A 26,709-nucleotide genomic window follows, 5' to 3' on the forward strand; every position below is an offset into this window, starting at 1 on the left:
CCAGCTACCTTTCTCAACTTGCCTGTGGCTCAGATTCTCTAATGCCTGGGGGATCTTGTGTTTGTTTGTTTTCCCCCACTCCAGGTTTGAAAGCTTGGAGCCAGAAATGAACAACCAGGCATCCCGTGTGGCCGTGGTGAACCAGATTGCCAGGCAGCTGATGCACAGCGGCCACCCCGGGGAGAAGATCAAAGCACAGCAAGATAAACTCAACACAAGGTAAGCGAAAGCCTCGTGCTCAGGAACATCACACCAGCTGGAACAAGTATGGTGGGGTCATTTGTTTTTCTTAAGTAGGCTTTTTTAAGATATTCTGATGCTGTTACCTGAAGTATCTTCAAGGTAGGCCTTTAAAGCTTCAAAGGGAAAGAGTTGTGCCTTTCAAATACTTGATTATCAGATGGAGTTTTGCTCTTGACTTAATCAGGCCTTGAATGTGTCAGTACCTTGTTTTGAGAGCTGGAAATTGACTGTAATAATTACTATGATAAAAAAGAAATCAATGTAGTTTTGTGTAAACTGCCTCATTTTTTAGCTTCAGAATAAGCCAAGGGAGTGTGAAAAGTTGATGTAACTGCCAATTTTTCACTTGAGGAAAAATTATACTCAGTATGCTGGTACTTGTCACATCCTAATACACACCATATCTGGGTTAATGATTGCTTTGCTAGAAATTCTGATGGTGTGGGAAGGACTGAGAAAACCCTGAGTCCTGGGTTTACCAAGCTGGTGAGAGCAGCTGCTCACTCAGCAATGCTGCCAGATCCTTTTCCCACAAATCTCAATTTCTCTGCTCTCCTCTCCTCACACATTTCAGGTGGAGCCAGTTCAGAGAACTGGTAGATAGGAAGAAGGATGCTCTGCTCTCTGCTCTGAGTATCCAGAACTACCATCTTGAATGTAATGAAACCAAATCCTGGATCAGGGAAAAGACCAAAGTGATCGAATCCACACAAGACCTGGGTAACGACCTGGCTGGAGTGATGGCCTTGCAGAGGAAGCTGACGGGCATGGAACGGGACCTGGTGGCCATCGAAGCCAAGCTCAGTGACCTGCAAAAGGAGGCAGAGAAGCTGGAATCAGAGCACCCTGACCAGGCACAAGCCATCCTCTCCCGGCTCGCAGAGATCAATGATGTGTGGGAGGAAATGAAGACCACCCTGAAGAACCGGGAGGAGTCCCTGGGAGAGGCCAGCAAGCTGCAGCAGTTCCTCAGAGACCTGGATGACTTCCAGTCCTGGCTCTCCAGAACACAGACTGCAATCGCCTCCAAAGATATGCCCAACACCCTGACAGAGGCTGAGAAGCTGCTCACTCAGCACGAGAATATCAAGAATGAGATCAACAACTACGAGGAAGATTATCAGAAGATGAGGGACATGGGTGAGATGGTGACACAAGGGCAAACTGACGCTCAGTACATGTTCCTACGCCAGCGCCTGCAGGCTTTGGACACCGGCTGGAATGAGCTTCACAAAATGTGGGAGAACAGGCAAAATCTCCTTTCCCAGTCCCATGCCTACCAGCTGTTTCTCAGAGACACCAAGCAGGCAGAAGCTTTCCTTAATAACCAGGCAAGTGGTCAAGATATACCTGGCTTCATTTCTGCAGGTTGGCACTGTGTGCTGCAAGCAATTAACAGACCAAGTCTATTGGTAGGAGAGCCACAAGCAGACAAATTGCCCTTTTCTAATTGTATTTTACTTCAGACTGTTCTGGGGAGATGGCTGTTGTTGGAGCAGCAGCACAGCCTGAGTGTAACCATTTTCTCTCTGATTTCTTTAATCCCAGGAGTATGTTCTGGCGCACACAGAGATGCCAACTACCTTGGAAGGAGCAGAAGCTGCTATTAAAAAGCAGGAGGATTTCATGACCACCATGGATGCCAATGAAGAAAAGATCAATGCGGTTGTGGAGACAGGCAGGAGGCTCGTTAGTGATGGGAACATCAACTCTGATAAAATCCAGGAGAAAGTGGACTCTATTGATGACAGGTAAGGGCAGAACAATGGGACAATGTAGCTGTTCCTCCTTTCATTCTGTTCTCTGAGAGATGCCCTTTTTACCAGGATTCAAAGGCAAAGTAACAGCTTAGAAAATGTCTGCTCCAGACTCTTTTGTCTCATGGAAAAATAGAAACTGTCATGTTTCAGGAATGTGCCAGGCAAACCTTAGTTAAACAATACCTCTCCCACTTTCTGGAGGCTTGGTGGGTAATGAGCTCCCTACCCGGAATTTGGCTGTGGAGTGTTGCTGTGTCGTTCCTGGACTGTGAGCAGACTTGATGCTCTGCTGGGAGCTGTAGCAGTTGGCTGTGTCTGGTTCCACAAGTCTCAGTTTCCTCTGCTGCCCCCAAGCTGGTGTAATTACAGTAACGTGTTCCTGTCCTTCCTCTGTTGAAGGAATGCGGCTCTTCAAGGGTGTAATTGGCATTGCATCCACCCCACCCGCTCGACTTTGATGGCCTCTTCCAGCTTGTCTGGCCCCTCTGAGATCAGATTAGGAGGCACTGCTACAGTGTGTCTTTCATCCCAGAACAAGTCCTTTGCTTTTTCTCTCTGGGGATGCTATAGAACATTAAAAGTTTCTTTTTCTTTGAAACCCAAATGTTCAGTTTTGATGGCTGTTGTTCTTTTTGCTTTTGGTTTGAACAACAGTGGAGTCTTTCAAGGCACTGTGAGTGTCAGAACACAGCAGTGAGCTGTGAAATGTCACTGATGACTCTCCCATCAGACTTGCATCCTCCCACAGCTGGTAAGCTCAGAGTTCTCCAGGTGCCTTCATCTCCAAGGAGAAACTGCACTGAAGTAGATCAGAAAATGTTTGGGCAGAGACGTCCCACTGTGTGTGCACCCACTTTAGCCTCATGGCTCCAGGAAAGGCAGCTCTTCCTGTTTCCAGAGCCTGCTGAGGACAGTTGAACCCCCAGGGTACCCCATGTTTCCATTCTCTCTCTCACCAGCTTGGCTCTAGATCCCAGAGAGGATCTGCAAAGGCCAGGAAGGGGAGATTATGTGAAAGCAATCAAAGGGAACATTAGGAGAGTGATTTTCCTTATTTACCCTCTCTAAGGGCCCTCTAAGTTTTCCCATTAGGAAAGCAGGAGAGCTCAATCCCAGCCTTCTGGTTGGGTGTCCTCTTTCTGCAGCTTTTGGAATGTTAAAAGAAAGCATCCAAGGATATCACAGCAAATGGCCAGCTGCACCTTGCAGCCCTGTCTGAAGTGGCTGCAGTGGGACACAGCTTCAGCCCACGTGCTGTGTGCTCTGCAGAGCTCTGGTGCTGTCACCCCAGTGCAGCTGCTCCTCTGTGCCCCACTGTCCCTGCTGTCCTGCCCAGGGGACGTGTGCTGGAGTTCCTACTGGAACTGAGCATTTCCTCAATCCCAGAGCTATTTCTGCAAACACCATCCTGTGTGCTGCTATCCAGGAAATCCCTGTGACTGCTCCCCTACTCTGGGGGCTGATAAGGCTCCAGAACAAAGCCTTGGGGCTGCCTGCACTGGGAGGGGTAGCAAAGGAAGCCTCTTTGCTTTCACAAAAAGTGGCTCTCCCAGCCGAGCTCCACCTGGATGTCTGACAAAGAACCAAACAAACAAGCACAAATATGTGCAGTGGCTCCATACTTCCCACAGGGAGCTCTTTGTAGTTTCTGGTATTGTTCAGAGTGGGTTTTGCAGTTGTGCTCTCGAGCTGTTCCTGAGGAGACCCCGCTGGCCCTGCTCTGGGGATGGTTCCCATCTCGGTGGGGATGGCACAAGGGGGCAAAGTGCAATAGGGAAGGAACACTTCAGCACAACCTTGTAGTGCAGTTCACAAGCAAGAATGAATGGGCACAAGGACATGGAGTAAGGGAGAGCAAGGAGAGGGTGAGTTTGCATCAAGCTATCACTTTTCCAGCTGGTGAAGAAGCTGGTCTCCCTGGGCAGCTCTCCATGCTTGGGTGACTTCTGCTGCTCTGAAGCATTTTCTCCTCCATTTTCTCTTGGAAGAGTGTTGGGGAGCTGCCCCTCTCCATGTGCCTGCTCATGGCCTCTGATTCTGCAAGGGAGATTTAGTCTAAAGAGAGGGGCAGATCTGGCACAAGTTGAGATCTGAGCCTGTTTTACATCTACTTTTGTATTTGTGCAACTTTCTGCTCAACAGAGAACAGAAGTAAGTTTTGTTCTTGCCCATTCAGAAGGGAGAGTGCCTCGTTTGCTGGAGCAGTGAAAGAAGCTAAAACTGCCTTTCATATATCTCAGGATTCCTAGCAGGCAGCTGCATTCACACCATGAGTAAGATTTATTATTTCTGCACAGGCTTTGAAACCCACAGGCTTACAGTTAAACCACAAGTGGTTTTGTCAGTTTTCAGCACTGTCAGCATTCTCAGGGGCCTCTGGGAGTCAGCTTGGGGACACCGGGCAAATTCTGGAATAATTGGTGTCAGACACCTCCTTGTGCTGAACACATCTTACACTTATGGTGTGAGTCATATATGTGACACGGAATTCAAAGCCATTCTAAGCAACTGGAGCCTGCAGAGCAAACTATTCTTCTTCCACAAACTAGTTAGAAGCAATCATTGACAACCTTAAGTGTGAATTCTTTAAAGGAATTTAGGGATATTTGAACAAGGAGTTAATAATATTTAGGTACAGCTAGTCTGGAGCAGGAGAACAGACTAAATAACTACTTAAAATCCTTTATTCCCATGAAAAAGCTGGTGATGAAAACACAGGAATTCCTGTCTGTTCCAGCAGTGCCCATCCTCAAAATGCTTCTACTTTGTTATGGTTCAGCCCTGTTCTTCAGAGAAAACTCATTGTCCAGTCTCACTCCAGGTCATCTTGAACAAAACAGCCTTGTACAGTTACATAGCTCTAAGCACCAAAGATCATATTTGTTATGCTATGGCATCATCTGTTTGATATCCCTGCATGGTTTCCTTCAAAGTCCTTCTACTCAGTACTTCCAACACTCCATGGGAGATATTTTTATTAGTTTTTTAAAATTTGGGTTATCTCAACATGAGAACTTCTGTACTTATCTTAAATCTGTTCAAGCACCGTGAAAGTTCTCCTTTAAACTTCATAACTCGTGTCCTCTCCAGAGTACATGAGTCTGTAATGTAATCTCTGAAATCAGCCTGATAAAATCACCCAAGCAGTTCTTTGCTTCATTTTAACAGCCTGAGTAATGCAGTGTGTTTGCCCAGGCATATAAAAACCAGCCAAGAAAGAGTGGAATCAAACCCAGGGATGTTTGCCTCATTAGAGAGGTTTTTCCTAAGGCACAGTTTGTGTCTTTTCCTTTGTGTTCCCTCTGTCAGAACTTCAGCCTCACCTGGGCTCAGACTCTAGGCTCTTGCTTTGATGGTTCCACGTGTCTTCCTTGCCATGCAATCTAGAAATCATTTTCTTGACTGCACCTATAGAGATGCTGCTTGCCTGGTTGGTTGGAGGCAGCTCTTGAGGCCAAAGAGAAGCAAACTGTAGCCCTGTAAAGGGTTTTCTCCTATTCCTCTGCCTACAGACCTTTTGCTTTTACAGAAAATGTATCTCCAAGTGTTTTTGAAGTCACTAAACTGGTGCCAGAGAGCTTGCTGTGGTAACTTACTGCAGACCAGGAAAAACGGTGTCATAATCCAGTTGTCATCAACATGTAATTTATGGGCTTCTGGGGTATCATGAGTCTCTGGAGATCTCCACTAACATGGATTTATTTAGCTTTTGCCAGCATGTGCTGAGCTCATCTTATAAATTGCCACCCTTTAAAATAATTTCCAACTCTCAATCCATATTTATCTTATTACAAATGGCAGCAATATTTCACTTCAAACTCCAGCACAGTGCAAGAGGAATAAGCCTAGCAAATGAGCAGTAAATAAAAATTATCTTCTTTACTCTGTCTCTTCCTTGTAAATTGCCTCATAAATAATGAAAGCATGGAAAGACAGGGATAACTGCTCCAAATGAAGCATTTTTACAAATGCCCAGAGGTCCCTTGGGAATCAGCCCCATTCCATTTGAAGGACCCACCACAACCTCTGGGACTGCCAGCATGACAAATCCCTCAAGGGGCAAACAGTGATGAATCAAATTAGGGCTTCTGGATTAACCTTCCCTTCTCTTCTGGCTGCTCTTGAACACTCTGAAAAATATGTTCCAAGTGCACAAAGCTTCTGTGTGCAGAAGCACACAGGGGTGGTTAAACACAGCCTTGGGGAGCTGGGAGCAGGACAAGGAGGGGCTGAAGGTTTGTACAAAGAGCATTCCAGCAGGTGCACCCTGCAAGTGGCACAGCCTCATCTCACTGCTGCAAGCTGCAGCTTTCTTATGCTTTTTGGCAAACAGCCTGAACTGCTCCTGGGGTCTTGAAATGAGTGGGCCAAATTCTGTCCATCACACGTGGTGCAACCCTGCTGGCTTGAGAATGTTCTCTGTGTATTTAACAGGTCACAAAAACAAGGAGATGCTGAACTCCAGCGAGCCCTTTAGATTACACACTCCAAAATGTCCTTTCAAAGGCAGCAAAGGACACTCACCACAAACTTAGCAGCACCTGTAGTCCAAAGAGGCTCCAATGGTGACAGTTTTTAATTAAATGCCTGTTTCATTTCCTTTCTCTATGGTTGTTTTTTTCCTGACCAGACATAGGAAGAACCGTGAAGCAGCCAGTGAGCTTCTGATGAGACTGAAAGATAACAGGGATCTCCAGAAGTTCCTTCAGGATTGCCAAGAGGTAAATCATGCCCTTTCACTTTTATTGCTGAAAGCTGCATCCTGCAGGAGAGCATTCTTACTCCATATTTTATGAGGACTGGAATGCTCAGTCATCCAGTAGTATTTAGCATGGAGTAAACATGAAAAAAGCCTCTGACCATACCACTGCAAAAAAGGGTGTTTGCTTTTTTTCTCATAAAGACATAGAAAACTGTCAAAAGCAGTGAAGATTTTCTGCTGTGACAGAAATTACAGCCATGTGGAATGTGGTGGGACTAGCAGTGCACTTACTAAGAGTTTTGTCTACAGCTGTACAGATGCATGTGGTCTGGTGCAGGGGACTTCAAGTGATTCCCAGCAAACATTAGAAGAATAGGAGGTAAAGAATAAAAAAGGAGCAAGATTAAGCTGTGTCATTTATGTGTGATTTACCTGATGGTTTACATGTGTTTAAAATTGTTAAGTATTATAACATTTGAAAAAAGAAATTCTTTCCAGATTTTCTAGTCACTTACATAGACTGTTTCCACTGAAGACAACATTTTAAAATTTGGAATACTCTTGTTCCTAGCACAAGGAATTAATCAAGTAATTTTCAGATTATTTCATGGAGTTCTGGCAGATAATAAAGAGCTTTGCTTGTGAGGTTTTGATCATAAACTGGGCAAGTGGTATTTGCTGCTTGGTTGCCTGGATTCAATCTGTTTCCCAGCATTGCATAACCTTTCCATGAGTTTGCCTTCAATTGCTCCTTCCTTGGTAGTTAAAACATGACAGATTAGCAAAAATTCTGCTGTTATTCTCCTTCCTCTGTGACAGCTCTGGTACAAAGATCCCCTGGCTCTCAGGGCTCTCCTGGCCTCAGTGTCAGTGTGGGTGTGTTCCCTAGGACCTGGTTTCCCCCTATATCACTGGAAGAAAAGGGAAAGCATAAAAGCTCCAGTGTTGGCTGCCTGAATGCCTTTCCTCTCCCTTGTTTCTCTCCAGCCACTAAAACATGGATGTCTCGACTGCACGGTTCACAGACAAACTCACAATTACCCAAATGTCAGGGATTTCTCCAGTCCTCTCTGAGAGGGCATTAGCTTTGGTGCTAATTGAAGGGCTGTTTCCTGAGAAAACTTGGAATTTATGGCAGGGCCTGCTGACACCTCCACTGGGCTGGGAGGTTTGTGATGGAGCAGCACTGTCCTGTGGGGTGGAAGGGAGCCAAGGCAACACCTCCCCCTTGGCTTTTTCCTCAGCACTGCCTGTGAAGCTGGGAATTGTTAGGGAGCAGCTTGGAGCCAGTCCCCACTTCACCCAACAATGATCCTTTGGCCTTCCTGCCTGCTGCTGCCTTGGAGACAGTTTCCCATCTGTGTGTAAGCTGAGGAAAGGCAGAATGTTTTCTGCAGCCCCTCCCTTCCCAGGGCAGCCACGTTGTCACTGTCACCCCGTGCTGAGGTGTTTGAGAGTGTGGCCTCCTGCCCCTCGCTCCTTCCTGCAGAGCCAGACGCTCCAGAGCAGTGGGATCAGCCTCCTCACAGCAGCCCAGCAGTGCCAAACCCTGCTCTGGGGTCCCAGGTGAGGGAAAACAGCAGATTTTGTTGTGAGGAGTCAGAAACACTCTCACGGGTTAGTCCTGGGGCATGCTCTTCTGTTTCTTGCACTCACCAATATGAATGTTAAATACATTTGCTGAGTGAATGAAACAGTGACAGCAGAGAACGCTGAGTGGAGGAGATGTGATAAGTGTTGCCATTTAGTTTTTCTTAGCTCACCTTCGAGGAGTTTACAGCTGACCTTGCCTCGGAGTGCTTGGAAGTCCCAGCACTGTCTGAGCTCATTTCTCCAGGGACTTGATGAAAGCTCCTGGCAAGGCTCTGCTCTCTGAAGTTTCTGTCCCAGAGTGTGCTGGCAGGATTTGCCATGGGAGCCTCCCTGCAGGACGGCTGGCAGCTTGGCTACTGGCAGTCTGGGAAGTGCAGCAGCACTCAGAGCCCTTTCCCCTTGCCTTGCTGTGCCCCAGGCTCACAAGGGTTTGTCTCTGCATTTCCCTTCCTTCCTGCCGGGCTGGCACTGCAGAGTACACTGCCTGTGTACAGGTGCAAAGGGTGGGAGAAAATCTCATCCTCTCCTGGCCTTTACTTCTGGAGAAGTAAATACCCCAAGTGTCATTCTGAGGCAATTACGGGAGCTGTATTATTTTCTACTTTCATACTCAAGGTACTGACTTTTAGAGCCTATAGTGGTTGCAAAACACAGATTTTAGCAGTGAGCCCTTAAGTACTTTCTCTGCATTTCTTTGCTCTGAGGGGTTTATCCCAACAGGCCCTGGCTGTGAACCACATGTTGTCCCTGTCTTGCCTTTCTCCAGCTGGTAACAGGAATGATCCAGCCTCTCCTTGGGAAGCACTTTTAAATCCCCAGAAGCCTTAATGCTGTGGCTGAGTAAAAGCAAACAGTGAAAGCCAAGCAGTGCAATTTGCAGAGCAGAGCAGCTGTCTCCTCCCCAGACAGGCAGGAGTAAAACCACTAATTCTGGGTTATATCCTAATCTCCATGTAGCCTTTGACTGTTCAGCAGCACAGCAGCCTGTTCTAATGCACACTTCTGCCTACAGAGCTCTTCACTCACGTGAGCATTTTTCTGTTTGCACTTGATGGGAAGATCCAATGAGGAGTTTCTCTGATTGCTCTGATAAGTTTTCCCTTTTTGGGTAGGAGTGCATTTAAGGGGCAAATGAAATGTTAAGGGGCAGTTGAAAAGAGGCTCATGAGTGATCAATGGAATTTGTTGCCCTGTGTCCTGAGCACACAGCAGAGGCCTCTGTTCCTTTTCCTTTTGGGCTGCTTGCTCACCCAAGTGCTGTTCTAGAAACCAAACTGAGATTTGTTTTGACATTTTCCGCTCTAAATATGCAGAAAATGGACCTTTTCAAATTCTATAAACATTCCTGTGAGTGTGGTTTTTATCCACACCTCAGGGATAGATGAAGCAGTCAGACTCACCCTGGGAGGAAATGTGATTTTGGCTGCTAGGATCATTTTCACATTCCATTTGCACTTGGCAAATCAACTGTCTCTTAAAGTATTGGTTTTCTCCAGTGGTGATATGGAAATTGTCCCCAGTGCCTTTGTATTTGCTGAAAATCAGACTGAAAACAGTCTTGGATTTTATATAATGGGAAAAGGAAAATCTTCAGTACCAAAACACTCCTGGAGATGGGACAAATAAACCAATTACTTATGTAAACCTATACAGAGAAAAGACTGAGGGGAAAAGGTACAAATGTGCTGTGAATTAATGGTACAAAACCATCTCTAACAACCTCCACAAAACCATCTGACCAATCAGTAGGACATGAGCTGGGTGAGACCTGTGTGTTTGATTTTGTTTATCACAGAGGTGATTCCTTTCTGCTTGAATCAAGGGTTATTTATGCACTGAAGATGGATGTTGGAATTGAACTGTTAAAGAGGCAGATCCTTGACTGACCCTGAGTAAATCCCTGAGTAAGAGCAGTCTCTGCATCTCACTCAACTCTTCTGTAGAGGCATCTCTTTATCCTTGATCTGGAGGCATTTGGCATTGTTTCACACCAGGAATGTTTCCTCACACCCCCATGTACTTTCCTTTGCAGCTCTCCCTCTGGATCAATGAGAAGATGCTCACAGCCCAGGATATGTCCTATGATGAGGCAAGGAACCTGCACAGCAAGTGGCTGAAGCATCAGGCATTCATGGCAGAGCTTGCATCCAACAAAGAGTGGCTGGAGAAGATTGAGAAGGTAAGTAAAGAACACGTGGAAAGTGCCCTTATCTTTGTCCAGGGTGGTTGTGCACAGAGATGGGATCTGCTCCTCTGCAGAACTGCTCCTTAAATCACCCCACAGCCAAGGCCAAAGGAGATTTCTGATGCACTGTGTCTCCATCCAACCAGTTTTATTCCTCACTGATGTTAAAAGTCTTTTATCCAAGACATTCACTCAGACATTGGCTAAGGTGCCAGTTTAATTTTGTCTAGTCTTTCCTATCTACCAGAAGGAAGGCACAGCCTAAATTTCATACCCAAAGAGTGAGTGGGGCAAATGTTGGGATTTGAGCTAATGAAGTACAAGCATTTCCCAGGAAATAACAGAATATGGGGAATAGCTGAGTTTATTCTCCTGTGCTGCTAAGCTGGCTTTCATTCATTCAGAACTATAACCAAGCTGCCTTTCCCCATGAAAAGTAGGGCATGAGGTAAAGAACAGCCAGTTTTGTGATTAATTAAGATTCACAGCTTTGTATCAAGTTTTTTGAAGCCTTAATACACTGTGATGAGCTGTACTTCCCCCCCTCATTTCTCCTGTGCAGCTCTGGAGCACTGAGGAGTCTCCTCTTTAGCTCTGACAGTGGGTTTCTGTTCAGTGTAAGTTAGCTTAATTGCTCATTTCCTCTCCCACTTTGGCACTCCATATCCCATTAGAGGCTTTTCTGTGATCTACAAATAGCAATACCCTTTAATGGTGTAATTAGAAGGCTGCTCTTAGTACTGGAAGTTCCTTTTTAGTGATGCTAATACATCCTTCTCCTTTGGCTCTGAGAAATCAGATTGCAGCAAAGGACCAGGGTTGTGTACAGAGTTGTGACAGTCCCTGGATTAACATCCATATGGAATGTGCTGGCTTGGGGCAGCATTCCCATCTGCACCCAGCTGAAGAGATAGATAGGAGTAAGCAGAATAAAGACAGTATTTGCCAGCACTGTGCTGTGTGTTCATGGCTCTCTGGTGATGTGGCCCCCAGGAGCTGGGCCTCAGGAGAGGCAGTGTGTGCACTCCAGCTCCCTGCTGCACCCTGCCTGAGCCATGGCCCCAGGAGCTCCCTTTGGGGAACACGTGCAGTGGAGAAGGGAAAAAGGCGTTGCTTGACCTTCCCATTGCTAAAAAACCCTCTTCCAGGCAGCAGAGAGACCTGGGAGCTGATGTTCTGGAAGGAGTCACCGGATAATTGGAGATAGAAAATGAGTGGCTGATGCTGCCAGCAGATGAGGAATCCTGAGTGCTTATTAATCAGGATAATTGCCCTAACGGGCTGGGAGTGCTCCTGAGGAGGTACCATTGGGCTGCTCTTTCCTTGCAGGAGGGAATGCAGCTCATTGCAGAGAAGCCAGAGACTGAGGCCGTGGTGAAGGAGAAGCTGACAGGTCTCCACCAAATGTGGGACGAGCTGGAATCCACCACCCAGACCAAGGCTCAGCGTCTCTTCGACGCAAACAAGGCAGAGCTTTTCACCCAGAGCTGTGCAGACCTGGATAAGTGGCTGAATGGTCTGGAGAGCCAAATCCAGTCGGATGACTACGGAAAGGATCTCACCAGCGTCAACATCCTGTTGAAGAAGCAGCAGGTAAACAGAGCATGGGGTGCAGTGGGCAGGCAGCACTCAAAGGAACAGGCAGGGCAGGCTTTCAGTTTAGAAAAAAACTGCTCTTCTTTCTTCCTATTCTTTCATGTATCTTTAAGAAGAACAAGAAATTGATCCAGCAACAAATGAGACAATAATTATTAACATGGTAAATCCTCACTGACCAGCATCTGTATGAACAGCTTCCATGCCAGTTTTCAGCACCTTTTTGCTATGTTTCTGTTTAGATGCTGGAGAATCAAATGGATGTCCGTAAGAAGGAGATAGAGGAGCTGCAAAGCCAGGCAAGGGCTTTGAGCCAAGAGGGCAAGAGCACAGATGAAGTGGATGGCAAACGCCTTACTGTAGAAAAGAAATTCTTGGAGCTGCTGGAGCCTTTGAATGAGAGAAAGGCCAACCTGCTGGCCTCCAAAGAGATCCACCAGTTCAACCGCGATGTGGAAGATGAGATTGTGAGTATCAAAGAAATCCCATTCCCCAGCTAACAAGAAAATGTTGGAATGCTGCAGCTTGTGTGCACCAGCCTCTCTCTGCTGCCCCAACTGTGTCTGGGGTTGATTCAAATCGTGTGTACTCCTCTCTCTTTCAGTTGTGGGTCGGAGAGAGGATGCCCATAGCTACATCTACTGATCATGGACACAACCTCCAGACTGTGCAGTTGCTAATAAAGAAAAATCAGGTAAGTAGGTGCTGCTAGAGCTCCATACCTGCTGTTTGTCCTTAGTGCTGACTAATTTGGGAAGGAAATGTTTGGGGTAAAACAATGGGTGCTGTGGTGTGACCACACAGCCCCAAGTTGTGCACATGAGCTGATGGTGTGTGTTTTGGTGCCTCCCTGACTTGTATTCCCTTTTCATTTGTGCATTGTCTCATCAGTCAGTTTTCTCCCATGCAGACCCTTCAGAAGGAAATCCAGGGCCACCAGCCTCGTATTGATGACATTTTTGAGAGGAGTCAGAACATTATCACAGAGAGCAGCCCCAATGCTGAGGTCATTCAGCAGAGACTTGCAGACCTGAAGCAGCTGTGGAGCCTCCTCATCGAGGAGACGGAGAAGCGCCACAAGCGCCTGGAGGAGTCTCACAGGGCTCAGCAGTATTACTTCGATGCAGCCGAGGCCGAGGCCTGGATGAGTGAGCAGGAGCTCTACATGATGTCAGAAGAGAAAGCCAAGGTGAGCAGCTCCTCAGTGACACTACTTTGGCCCTAATTGCTCTGCTGGAGGGAGGCAGGTGACATAATTTAATGTGGCGCTGTGGAATGGTGACATAAGCAAATTTAACTTCCTGCTGAAGCCTCAAGTGATCATGTAGAGCTTCTGTCTGTTCTGACATCTCTGAGAGTGTGCAGGATAGGCTGTGCTCTACAGAACCAGGGAAGCAACTCTGTGCCTGCCTTCACTGCAAGGTCAGGATTGCCAGCATGGTCCAGTTAACTCCAGTTTTCTGCTAGTTTTGAATGATAGCACAAAGCACCCGGCTGTGAAACGGGGCCTGGTGGTCAGGCAGCTGCTACCATTGTCCCCAGCCTTGACTCCCAGTGACCACCAGCTTTGACTCCAGCTTCAGACCATACCAAAGAGAATGTCAACTCCTGTTTTCCAAGGAGCTTGTTATCGACATTAATGCACCACGTTTCCTGCCCTGGTGAAATAAAGCTCAGCTTTGTATCAGGAGAACACATTCCACAGGTGTTCAGGCTCCACTTAAAAATGGCTTGTTTCCTTTTTTATCCATTGCAGATAGCTCACTACGCAAAATATTGTATTGGAAAGATTTATTAGCAATATCAGTTAACACTGAGATTAGGGGGCTGTTTTTCTTAGCTGTAACAGAGCATAAAATGTTTTGATTGGAACTTCTCCAGACACTTTGGTGGACAATCCGTTGGCATAGACTGTGTAGGATTTCTTTTCTTTGCCCCATGCTGTTGTTGAGATGCCTGACAAGTGGTGTGTCTTAATCTGTTCCACGTTTCTGAGCCCTGCCCCAGTGCTGTGGAAACACATAAAAAGCTTCCCAGAGGAGGAAACTCAACATGCTCAATGCCCAGCTAACGTAATTCTGTTCTGCACCCCAGAGGGGCTGACACATTATCTCTTTCACTCATTGTTTTACTGTGGCATCAACTGTTCTACACCATTGGCAGAAGGACTTGTCTTCAAGCTGTACTTGGGAGCAGCTCCTTGTAATTCTTCCTGTCATTTTCTGTCCCCTTTATAGGATGAACAGAGTGCAGTGTCCATGCTGAAGAAACACCAGATTTTGGAACAAGCTGTAGAAGATTATGCTGAAACTGTGCACCAGCTTTCAAAGACCAGCAGAACTTTGGTGGCAGATAACCACCCAGAAAGGTATTAACTGCCATTTTTAATGGGATCATGAGTTCTTTTAGTAATTCAGTCCCTTCTTTGGGTGGTTCTGGCACACAAACACCACAGCAGAGAGTAAGTAGCTCAGAATCCCATAGAGGGGAAGAGGAGTTCAGCCTCACTCAATCCAAGGTGTCTGTTGGACCACCCTGATTTGGCCAGAGACAGGGTCAGTATGTGCAGCTGCTGATTCCTGGTGGTTCTAGACACCTGGAATACCTGTCTGCTGTGTCCCCTGTGCAGGCTGCAGTGGCAGGGCAGGTCTGCCAGCACTGCTGAACCCTCACAGAGGCAGAGCAGTCCTCAGGCCAAGGTCCAGATCTGCTCTTCCAACCAACTTTAATGTCCAGCAGAGAAGGTCATTAATGCTCCCCAAGATCTGCCTCTTCTCTTTGAGATTCTAGCAGAATCAGAACCTGGAATCAGATGCTTGAAACATGGGCACATTAACATCTTACTTTTGGTAGATTTATCTCATCTTTTGTAAATGGCTTTCCCTGGGGAGAACTCAGGCAGCTTAAGAACCATTTTGCTGTAAGAGCTGTAGCTCAGCAGACAGAATTCTCCACTGGCTTCAGCTGCAAGGCTGACTCCACTCTGAGGCTGATGGATTTAACTGCTCAGCCTGCACAGGCTGGAAGGTGGCACTGGCCTAGGACAGGCACACTCTGCCTCTGGTGGCAGGTTGTTATTTAACTCTAAAGCACTCTCTTGTGGTCACAATCACTTCTGATGAGAGCAGATTTCCTGGCTGAACTGTCTGAGTGCTGGAGTAACATCAGCAGCTTTACAAGGCAGATGGAAGGCACTGACAGCACTGTGTGGCTCAGATAAAATACAGGCAAAAGATACAGCAAGTAGAAATATTCATCCCTTGTGCAAATGCTGAGCTTTAAGGGGTGAGAAACCCATGAGTGCTGCAGAGTTTACCTGAAAAGGAACTGCTCCCTGCCTCGGCAGCTCAGATCCCACCTGTAGCTTTGGGAGAAGACTGGTGTGATCTGTCCAGGAAAATGGAGAGCTGGATTCCAGCTCCTCTCTCTAAAGCCAGGGGTTTGCAGTGCAGGACAGACAAGCTTCCCAGCTATTGCTACCTTGGTCCAGCATGTCCAAGTCAGATTCCTGCCTGCAGCAGGCATGCATTCCATGGATTAAATCCCCAGAGTGACTTTTATTGCCTGCAGTTTCCCCTTTGGTTGTGCTTGCAAGGGCAGTGCAGGCTCAGTGCTGTTTGGTTTTCCAGCGAGCGCATCAGCATGCGCCAGTCCAAGGTGGACAAGCTCTACGCAGGCCTGAAGGACCTCGCCGAGGAGAGGAGGGGCAAGCTGGACGAGAGGCACCGGCTGTTCCAGCTCAACCGCGAGGTGGATGACCTGGAGCAGTGGATCGCGGAGAGGGAGGTGGTGGCAGGCTCCCACGAGCTGGGCCAGGACTACGAGCACGTCACGGTGAGTGCTTGCGGGGGCCCGTGCGGGTGGCTCGGCTCGCTCAGCTCTCCGTAGCCACGGCTGCACGAGGCTCTCTGTGTGCCCTCAGATGCTGCAGGAGCGCTTCCGGGAGTTCGCCCGCGACACCGGCAACATCGGGCAGGAGCGCGTGGACACCGTGAACCACATGGCCGATGAACTCATCAACTCCGGCCACTCGGACGCCGCCACCATCGCCGAGTGGAAGGACGGGCTCAACGAGGCCTGGGCCGACCTGCTGGAGCTCATTGACACGAGAACGCAGATCCTCGCGGCCTCTTACGAACTGCACAAATTCTACCACGATGCCAAGGAGATCTTGGGCCGTATCCAAGACAAGCATAAGAAGCTGCCCGAGGAGCTCGGTAGAGACCAAAACACAGTGGAAACACTACAGAGAATGCACACGACGTTTGAGCACGATATCCAGGCCCTGGGCACCCAGGTGTGTGGCAGGTGAACTGGGGGTGGGGGAGCCTGAGCTGCAGAGTTTGCTGCTGCCCTTGGCCCCTCCGTGGGGCTTGTGGGAATAACCTCACCTGCATCCTTTCCTTATCTGTGTCTGCTGCTCTGACGTTGCACTTGGTTGCTTATCTAAAGTAGCAATCTGTAAGTACACGGGCTTCTGAACATGTTGGCAACTGTTGGATGTTATTCCATTTCCTGTTCTTGGCTGAAGAAGAGATGGGAAAGGCAGAGAGCTTCTGTATTGATTTACAGTACAAAATGTGAAGGAATGTATAAGCATGGTTGGCTTTTTGAGGCTTGGTTTTATTTTGGTTAGTCAGTTTAGTTATTGTGTTTTTGAAAAGCCCCAATCAAACTCTTTGTGGCAGACACTGTTTATTTTTCCTTTCTGAAGACCTACACAGAGGCTTTCTGACTTGGTTGTGAACCTGGGCATTCTGAATTAAATATGGCCTTTCCTGGTGCTTCCTAAGAGCAAAAGAGATTTAAAATCCACAGTTCAGGCCAAGATTTTTGAAACCATCCAAACTGTATCTAATTCTGAATCTTTTGAAGCCAAGGTGTGCCAAGTAGAAGGTGGCAGCTGCTCATACAGCACAGGGGGGATTCTAAATCAAAATACAACATTCAGCTGCCACAAGGAGAATTTGGGAAGAGAACAAGTTGCTTAAGGAATGGAGGAATTACAAGTGACTGTATTTATGCCAGGAAAGAGCTTTTATGGCCCAGCTGCCAGCCAATTCTCAGTTATGTTGCAATTTACACTAAAACAAAGGAGATAGAGCAAGCATTCGATTTGCAAGTGTTTTACTTTCAGAAGCTGTAGATTTTATACAGAAAATGGGAGACATTCATAAAACATCAACCTCAGTCTCTCAAAAAGGTAATTATAATCAAGACCTAAATGAAAGAATATGTAATCACAGCACAGAGCTGGGGGGAAGGCACTTAGAATAATTTCTGGGTGAAACAGCCAGAGCACTGAGGTGGATCATTTTGAGAGAGGCATGGTCTCTCTGCCTGCAGCTAGAAGGCTGTTTGATTTGATTTGATTTTTTAAAAAATTAATTATTAGACAAAAGCTAATGGAATGTTTCCTGGCTTGAAAAATATGGAAAACAGTCAGGAATTAGCATTTGCCATCCCAAGGCAGTGTTTGAAAGGAAAAGATTTCTAATAGTAGAAGGTTCTGAACATTTCCATATTTTCTTATTTTCTTCTCTTTGAAGTCATTATCTACATTTTTGAAAAATAACCTCTGTCAGCTGCAATAGAGGTTTGGTTACAGTTCCCAGGTGCCTTTGTCACTTGTTGGAGAAGAGGGGAATTTGATGATGAAAATGGCGTGTACCAGTCCCTTTGTTTTGGCACTGTGGCTTTGTCTGGCAGTGGCTTCAGGCAGTGACAAATCCTTGCTTGACCCTGGGGTGTTCTCTGAGGGATAATACTGCCTTACTAACAGCACAGACCTTTCTAGCCTGGGCACACCAAATCCATTTGCAGTGACTTTAGAAAGCCCTCAAGCGGTGAATTGGCAGAGAAATGTCCCTGTGCTTGTGACTCAGGAGTCACAAACCCACTGCTGGCTCTGTCTCTCCCAAACCGCTGCAGGTGCGGCAGCTGCAGGAGGATGCAGCGCGCCTCCAGGCTGCCTACGCTGGGGACAAGGCTGATGACATCCAGAAGAGGGAAAACGAGGTGCTAGAGGCATGGAAGGCACTGCTGGATGCCTGTGAGGGCCGCAGGGTGAGGCTGGTGGACACAGGAGACAAATTCCGCTTCTTCAGCATGGTTCGGGATCTCATGCTCTGGATGGAAGACGTTATCCGGCAGATAGAGGCCCAGGAAAAGCCAAGGTAATGCAAGGCACCCCTTCTGCACCCAAAGGAGGGGCTGCAGCTCACCTGAGCAACATCTGGGGCTCAGTATCACTGACAGTGCCCTTCAGAGCCTGCTGCTGCAGCCACTTGCTCGTGTGGGTGGCTGCTGAAATAATTGCCATGGAAAATTGGACCCAAAGAGATCTGGTCTCACACCGGGCTCATTTGATCTCTGAACTACAATGTAGGAATCCATTCTTTCCTCACTGAGTTGTGGGCCAGTGTTCAAACATAGCTGTGAAATCTGAAATCTGTGTTTGTGATCATTTTAGGGATGTTTCATCTGTGGAACTCCTCATGAACAATCACCAGGGGATCAAAGCAGAAATCGATGCCCGAAATGACAGCTTCACTACGTGCATTGAGCTTGGCAAGTCTCTGCTGGCCAGGAAACACTACGCTTCTGAGGAGGTACTGTGCTCCCTGCAGACAGCCAGGGGCTCCTGGGGCTTCTCTCTGAGGGACAAACCTGCCCTGTGTCACCCAGCACTTCTGTGTGTTGGGAAATCAGGGTATAACTTCACTCCAGCAATTCGTGGTGGGTAACAGAGGTGACATCGAGATTTAAAGTGTCATTTTCAGCCCAGAAAATGCAAAGAAGCTGCTGCATTCCATTCTGCAGAGACTGGCTCTGGGGTGGGAAGGTGTCTTCCTCCAGCAAGGGCAGAGCTCCTTGAGCTGTGAGACAGCCTGAACTTCCTGCAGGGGAAATGGAATGTGTGCAGAGGCTGCTAGGGCAATGAAAATGTTTGTAGTATTGACTAAATTCTGGAAATATTTAAAGAACCATACCCAACTCCCTAAAGCCTTGATTTATTTTCTGAGATGCCTAGGCCAGAGGATAGAGGCTTAGCCCTTGGTTCTCCTGCCTCCCTTTGAGGAAGGGAGAATAACCAAACATTGTGAGGCACTTCCCTGTCAGGAAGGGGAGTGCTTCTGCTGAGCAGAACAATCCTGAGCAGCACATTCTGCATTATTTGATGGAAAAGGGCAGAAGATTCAGTGCCTGATTGCACTATTTACATTTGTTTGTCCATTACACCCTTTTATCGAATACTCTGGGTGCTGTAGCTTTTCACAGACACTGAATGCCTATGCAAATGTGATATTTTAATGGAAATGTCACATTTATTTATACTTGGAAGAGAAAACCAGCTGTTGTTTGCTCAGTGAAGTCACTTCCTGAGGAACTCATGCAGTGTCTGTCAGTGCAGGGTTGGGGGGAGCTGCTGCCTGGTGTTTGTGTAACAGCCCTGCTCTCTGCTCTCCATCCAGATCAAGGAAAAGCTCCTGCAGCTGACAGAAAAGAGAAAAGAAATGATTGACAAATGGGAAGACAGATGGGAGTGGCTGAGACTGAGTAAGGACACCCTTGGATTTCTTTTGGGCTGGGCCATGTCTAACTTTCTTCATTGTGCCTTTCTGAGCATTGAAAAAACCTGCAGCTCCTCACTTTTGTGTTCCAGTGCTTGGAAGTGTGTTTGTGCTGGAATAGTGCAAGGTTCACTCCTGTTGGTTGTCAAATAATGAAGAATTTGAAACCAAGAAACCTGCACCAAAGATCTTGCTCTATATGATCAAATTTGGAGCTCGGTGCAGTAGCTCTGCTGTGTTTGCAGGTGTCACATTCCAATTTCCATGCTGAAATTAGCAGTTTACTGCAGATTAGAACAAAAGAACCACAGTAAACTTTCAAAATGCAGCTTGTATTTTTCCTTAAAGCAAAACTAACAGGAGAGATGTCTGTCTATTCAGTGACCAGTTTCACTTGAGCTTAGCTAAGGCAAACACTCAGCCAAGTGCATTTGTTCCCTGAGCTGGGTTTAGGTAAATCCCAAAGCTGCCCAATGACTCCATGATGCTCTTCCTTGTGACATTACTGACACTGACCCTGTGCCCTCTGTGCTCAGTTTTGGAGGTGCACCAGTTCTCCAGAGATGCAAGTGTGGCTGAGGCCTGGCTGCTGGGACAGGAGCCCTACCTGTCCAGCCGTGAGATAGGGCAGAGCGTTGACGAGGTGGAGAAGTTAATCAAGAGACACGAAGCGTTCGAGAAATCCGCAGCAACCTGGGACGAGCGGTTTGCAGCGCTGGAGAGACTGACCACGGTGAGTGTCTGAACCTCCTGGCATTCCTCTTGTGATGGCTGGGAATAGCTCCCACATCACCAGCCTGATGGGTGGTTGTTGGCTCAACTCAGCCAGCCACACAGAGCCTGAAGTTTCCTGTTTCCAGCCATACTAAAAAACCCTCTCTGGTTCATTTAAACTCAACAACCTGCAAGGAAAAAGCTTGAATGGTAACTGACCTCAAGAGTCACCAGGAGCTGGGAGTGATAGCCCAGAAGGAAATTTCAGAGCTGAGCAGTTTGCTCCAGCTCTCTGCTGTACTGGTTGGCCAATTATTTTTGGTTAAAGATGACAGTGATGTTTGTTGTGCTGTGACCGCTCCAGTGCAAGGCTGTATTGTTCCCCAGGAAGACACAATAAGCAAAAAAAAAACCCCAAACCCCAATCTGAACACAGCTGCAGTGTCAGTCACTAAAGCTTGGAGAGCATTTTACCATCTTTGGAGAACAATTTAGCTTTAGACTCTACAGTTGAAGTGGCCTGGGTTTTCACACACACTGAGTGTCACAGCTGCAGACAAAAGGAACTGGAGTTTCTCAGCATCTTCACAAATCAGGCTGGTTTTATGGAGATGGGTAATTTCAGGGCTTCAGATGGGAAACATTTTATTTCTGTGTTTGGCAAGCACACAAGAAGATGTCACTTTTGGCTATTTAAATAACTTGGGCTCTTTCCTTGTTTGTCTGGGTTTTGTTCTAATAGAATGAGTTAGAAAATAGACATGGCCAGTGGTGGGCTGCTGTCAGAGGGTCTGATGCTGATGCCCTCCCTGACAAATTCAGTGCCACAAAAAGCTTTTAAAGACTGATGCCTTCCAATTTTATCCCCATTCACTTTAATTTCAGTAATGTTTCAGAAAACCATACAGAGCTGTTGTTGATTTCTAGAACACCCCATTAAAAATGAGCAGTGTTTTTAAATAAAACATGTTTCCTCTGCCAGCTGGAACTGCTGGAAGTGCGTCGGCAGCAGGAGGAGGAGGAGAGGAAGAGGCAGCCGCCCACTCCGGAGCCCAAGGTTGCAGAGGATGGAGACTCCCAGCAGCAATGGTGAGCTGGAGCCTGCACTTCCCTCAGGGAACCCTGGGGCTGAAAATGTGCTCTAAAAGGCGGGGAGGTTCTGTGGGTTTGGGACATAACCCTTGTTAGAAGACTTGGTGGTTTATGGGGACAGGACCTCTCCCAAACCCCTGAATTCCCTGGAAGTTCCCATTTTCCACTTGTCACTGCTGAGACATCCCTGGCCCATAAAGTGGGAATGCTCCTTTTGTCCCCTGGGCCTTGAATTGCAGTTTCTGAACAACCTTGGCTTTTTTCTTTGATGAACATCATTTACAGATTTGAAGCCATATCCATAGAACATGACATTTATGAAATAGTTCATGTGATAGGGGGAGGTTTATTTGTAAGGCAATTGTCAGTAAAGTCTGGTTAAATCTCACTTCACACTGGATTTATTCACTTGGGCCTGAGGATTTCAGGACCATGCTTGAATTTCTTAAATTAATATTCAGTAAGAATATCTCATTTTGTTGAACAAGATGGGTGACTTCCAAGAACCTTACACAATTTCTTTTGTTTTTCCTCTCTCCAACAGGGATGGGACAAAAGGAGAGCAGGTTTCCCAAAACGGTTTGCCCTCAGACCAGGAATCTCCACGGGTTAGTTACCGCTCCCAAACCTACCAAAACTACAAAAACTTTATTAGCAGACGGACAGCCAATGACCGCTCGTGGTCAGGACTGTGACCCACAGAATCACTTGCAGCAACAGAAACCTTTTTTCAGTATGGTTTACTGGTACTGGTTTCATCTTTTGGCTTCAGATTTCCCTGCTGCTTTTCTCTTCCTTCCCATCAGTTGACTTTTATTTAATTAGCAGCCCCTTGGACATATATTTGCTTCACTTTAATCTTTGTTTATTTGAATCTCCCCACTGACACTCAGTTGCTTTAAGGTGACACATTTATTTCATGTTATTTACTGTGAGTTTTTCATGTCGCTAATAGTATTAAGATTTTCCAGCGAAAGCGTCCCTTATATGAGTAATTGAGATGTAATGAGATTACATCCTAATGAAGAAGAGCACTAGGACCTGACAGGTATGACGCATCGAGTTATACTAACAGGTCTCAGCACGGCAACTTTATTAAATCAGCTGCATTAGCAAGAGTTATGTACCAGGCCAAAGATAATCCACATGGGTGAGCTGGGCAGGAAGGGCTGGGAGGGGGGAGTGTGACTGTGGGCAAATAAAAGCCTTAAGGTTAGTTTGTATAACATTCCATGCAGAATGGACTCCTTGACTGCAGAGGCAAATAAACGTGAAATAAACCATTCAAAACCAGTATCTAGATTTATCTGGGGGTTTAGTCCTCGTGCAGAGTTGTGATCTTGCTGTGTTGGGGCCCTGTTGGCACTACAGCAATTTGATTTCTGGGCACCAGAGAGGCAGGGGTGTAAATGAGAGCAGGGTGTAGCCCCTTGGGGAGAGGATGTGATGCTTTCCTTTAGAAACTAAATAAAATGCACCATCTAAGATCCCAGCTCTTAGTTTTACTTAGGTGCAGGCAGAATGCTCCATGCCTTACTCACTCCTCGGCAGGGAGTGTCCCGGTGGAGTCAGGTGCACGCCAAGAATTCTCACTGCAGCCATGACAATGCCAGTGAATGTGTCTGGAGTTAATGAACACAGGAGCTGATCTGGCTCCCCTCCCCACTCCCTTCCTGCAGAGCCTCCTTGTTTCAGTTAATGCTTTGAGTGAAAGGACATTTCTCTTTTTCTCTGAACTTGGCTCTCTGGGGTCACATTCAGTGCAGGAAAGGCTCCTGGCAGGCTGGGATCTGTGGATATCAGGCCTCTTACAGTGCTGCACAACAAACACGAGTCCCAGCTGAGGGCTCTGGCAGGAAATGCCTTTCAGCAGAGGTTTGCCTTGAAGAAGCCCATCCTAGTTAGGTCTGAGTCTGCACACAGGCTCTGCCAATGCTCCACAGTACACTGCAGTTCCACCTTTCTCTTTTGGTTCTTCTTCAGCATTCAGTCCTGAAGTGAGCTGTTGTACATTCTAATGTTTGTAAATTCTCTACAGTTGTGGCAAGGAATCTTCAAGCACATCCCAGACAATCATCATCTTGGTTAGCACAGCCTTATACATCACCTGTTTGCTTCTTTTGAAATTTTATTTTATTGCCATGCTACGTAATGCATTTCCATGTTCATCTTTGCCATCTGCACTTCAGTCTTCCATGAGAACCTCCAAGCTCAGTTTGTTGAGTGCTGTGTTGCAGTACCTTGGGTGTACAGAGCTGTGTCAGTGAGGCACAAGATGTGCTGCTGTTGGTCAGAATTTTGGCTTCTGACAACTGGCTGAGCAGTGCAGCTGGATTGTTCTGTGTGGGCTGAGCTTGTGAACTGAGAGCAGTGATTGAAAAGATGTGCTTCAGTAACTGTACTTCTGTCTTTCCACTTCATGATGCATGTTTTTGTTTTTGTTTTTTTTTCTTTTGTCAGGATAACAACATATAGCTTCTTAATGCTTTTTAAAAATTCCATATGAATTTATAGGGATGCTCTGGTGGCTGCCCTGTTCCTCTGAAGTGTGCCAGTTCCCAGGGCAGGATAGCTGTAGCTTCAGACTCCACCATCTGCAGAGCCTTCACATGTATTCTGGTGAAAAAGTAGTCTATAGAAAGAATTTATAGAGATAGACTTTTTATTTTTTGTATTAGTACACTTACATAAAAGTTCCATTTTTATGACAATGAAGAAAAAGTAAGTCATCGATTAAGGTCATCATTTCAAGCACTAGAAGAACAGGACTTCACCTATTTATTGCAGCCTGTGGGTCTGGCTAAAGGCATTAGGAAGGTCCTTTTAGCAGAACAGCCTAGAGGATGGCATCTGTCTGCATCTGAGCCAGGCAAATCACCTGGTTCTTCATCTGTGGGGCAGAGCCTTGAGTCAATGAACTGAGCAGATGTTGCTTCAAGCACTGCGAAATCCAGAGGGGCACCTCTGTCATTGTCACCACCTGTCTTGCTGCATGTCCCAGTCCTGCTCTAAAGATTTCCAGAGTAGCCTGTAGCCACTAAAGCACTTCCCACTAACCCCTCAGCCCCACTGAGAGAGCTGTACACGAGAGCTGTTGTGCTGGACCAGGGGTTTGCTGTTGCTGTTTGTCCTCCGTGGCGTTGTCTCGCATGCCCCACGCATGTTTCCATTGAAGTGTGTCTGGCTCCTGTTTGTCCTCTGTTTTCATGACACATCCTTTACAGAGCTGTCCATGATTTATTTTGCTTGTTTTCTGTTAATTGTAGATAACACATGAAAGGAAATAAAACCTGAAAGAGCATCAGAAAAGCTTTTCATAGCCCTTTTACAACCAGTAGAAATTGACGTAGAAGGTGCAGGTCTGATGATGTAATTAAAGTCAGCAGTTACCTTTCAAAGCCACAGGGTTGCAGCACTGAATTCCATATTATTTCCTATAAAATATGTTGAGTAGCTGTGTGGTGGCTGTTGGTTTGGAACTGGTCTGGTTTACCTGAGATTAGGGGTTCTAGGCACCCCCAAATCAGTCCTGTTTTCACATCTGGCTGGTACTTCTCCAGCAAACACAGGGCTGCTTCCTGTGTCAGTGCAAGGGCCAGGTATTTCTGGGGAGTTTATTGAAGTTGTGGAGACGAGTTCCTGTGGGCTGTGTAATTCCCCAGTGCTGGTCAGAGGTGTCAGGTCCCTCAGACAGGGTCCAGCCAGCAGCAAAGCAGAGTTTGAGGTTCAGGAGCTGTCACTGGACAGAAAGGTGTGCAAGGGACTCTCCTTGTTCTTGAAGGGTTCTGTTAGCCTGGGTGGTTGTGATGAATGGTTACTCAGGGGTTAATTCCACTACGTGTGTTCTGGCAGTGTTTGGATAATCTTCAGCCTCATCTATTTACCCTCTCCCCCACTTTAATGCCACATTTTTGTTGTACTTTGAGATTTGGGTCCAAGGAGTGAGGGTTGATGGCTTAGATTGATCCTAATGGTGAAGGAGCAGTGTAAGGCTATGTGTGTTTAGGGACAGGGTAAACCAGATCTGACTGAAGTGCAATGTGAGCTGTGCTTCTCTCCCTGTTTGAGGGTGTAGTGTCTGTACTCTAGGGGTTTAGGTTGCTAAAGGCAGTTAACCAATCCTTCCCATGTTCAGAGCGAGCTGACACTCAGATCTTTGTAGGCCAATGGTGAGGTACAAGGTGTGAGGCACAATAATGGGTACTGGGCAGGTGTAAGAAGTTCTAGCAAATGGTGGCAAAATTGAGTTTGTTGCATAATAATTCGGCTGCTTTTGATTTGTCCAGACCATGTGCAGAAGTGGGAATGTCTAATTATTGTGCCATTCACAAAAACCTGCTTGTCTGCATAAAACCAGTCCAGAATGTTTGTAATCTACTAGAGCATTAGCAGCACTGAGCTTTAGTAACGTGCTAATAATAATACTACACACTGGTTGTGTAACTCGTGAGCTGCTACCAACGGCTCTACACGTCAAAGTTATGGTACAGGAAAAAAAAAACAAACTGGGACCAAGCTGCATTTCAAAAGCTTATAGCCATTAGGATTCCAATTTAAATGATTTTTGGATGAATGGCTCCTGAAGACGTCGCCAGCTTGACCAGTGAGAGCTGCTGGAAACACGGCTGCTCTCTAGGCTATCGATCCCAGTGCGCCAGGCAACGCGACCAACAAAGCAAGTGATGGGCAAGGCCTTGGTTCTGTCTTTGTTTGGGGGTAAATAGCTGTGTGATGCTGTGTGACTGTGGTGGTTTTCAGCTCCTTTAACCAAAATCCAATCCACCTAATAACGCCAGTCTGAACCAGACCTCGATCAATTGACACGTGACCTCATTCCCCCTCTCTTTACGATCCAATACCCTAACTGGGATGGTGGAGATGCATGGTGTAATCTCTCTAATTTCTGCATGTTTTGATTTTGTTGTGTCACTAGGGGAACGGGGAAAGTGGGAAAGGAGCTTTTACAGAAACAAACCAATTGCACACATTTTTGTAAATGCTCCTGGGCGATTGTGACATCTTTCTCTGCTGACTCATAGTCAATACCTTTTATGGACCTTTAATGCCCCAGTAATGCCATAAATGTACTTAAGGTGGCTGATGTGTATAACTTGTACTGTTCTTCTAGGTTTGCAGAAAGTGTGATTGTTACTGTTCCAAACATTTGAGTACTTAGCAACGGAATTGAATGCTCTCATTCTAGGAATAACAATATCTAAAAGAATTGACCAGCAGAGCAAAGCACAGTAA

The 26,709-nt window shown here is 46.6% G+C and overlaps 1 protein-coding gene across 3 annotated transcripts in view; it reads left to right on the forward strand.

Annotated features, from left to right (window-relative positions):
* The window catches only part of SPTBN1 (spectrin beta, non-erythrocytic 1), a 111,117-nt gene that overhangs the window by 79,316 nt on the left and 5,092 nt on the right, over positions 1–26,709 (forward strand). For all 3 annotated transcript variants that reach the window (XM_033056310.2, XM_033056309.2, XM_033056308.2), the window contains exons 15-32: positions 85–219; positions 818–1,574; positions 1,792–1,994; positions 6,634–6,724; positions 10,331–10,477; positions 11,813–12,076; positions 12,322–12,546; positions 12,684–12,773; positions 12,990–13,268; positions 14,317–14,447; positions 15,709–15,913; positions 16,002–16,376; positions 18,011–18,255; positions 18,552–18,690; positions 19,555–19,639; positions 20,190–20,386; positions 21,350–21,456; positions 22,004–22,067. In XM_033056310.2, the coding sequence (XP_032912201.1) occupies positions 85–219; positions 818–1,574; positions 1,792–1,994; positions 6,634–6,724; positions 10,331–10,477; positions 11,813–12,076; positions 12,322–12,546; positions 12,684–12,773; positions 12,990–13,268; positions 14,317–14,447; positions 15,709–15,913; positions 16,002–16,376; positions 18,011–18,255; positions 18,552–18,690; positions 19,555–19,639; positions 20,190–20,386; positions 21,350–21,456; positions 22,004–22,067 (3,739 nt within the window). The remainder of the gene's footprint in view (positions 1–84; positions 220–817; positions 1,575–1,791; positions 1,995–6,633; positions 6,725–10,330; positions 10,478–11,812; positions 12,077–12,321; positions 12,547–12,683; positions 12,774–12,989; positions 13,269–14,316; positions 14,448–15,708; positions 15,914–16,001; positions 16,377–18,010; positions 18,256–18,551; positions 18,691–19,554; positions 19,640–20,189; positions 20,387–21,349; positions 21,457–22,003; positions 22,068–26,709) is intronic.

The sequence above is a fragment of the Catharus ustulatus genome, chromosome 3 (genome assembly GCF_009819885.2).
Source record: "Catharus ustulatus isolate bCatUst1 chromosome 3, bCatUst1.pri.v2, whole genome shotgun sequence".
NCBI lineage: Eukaryota > Metazoa > Chordata > Aves > Passeriformes > Turdidae > Catharus > Catharus ustulatus.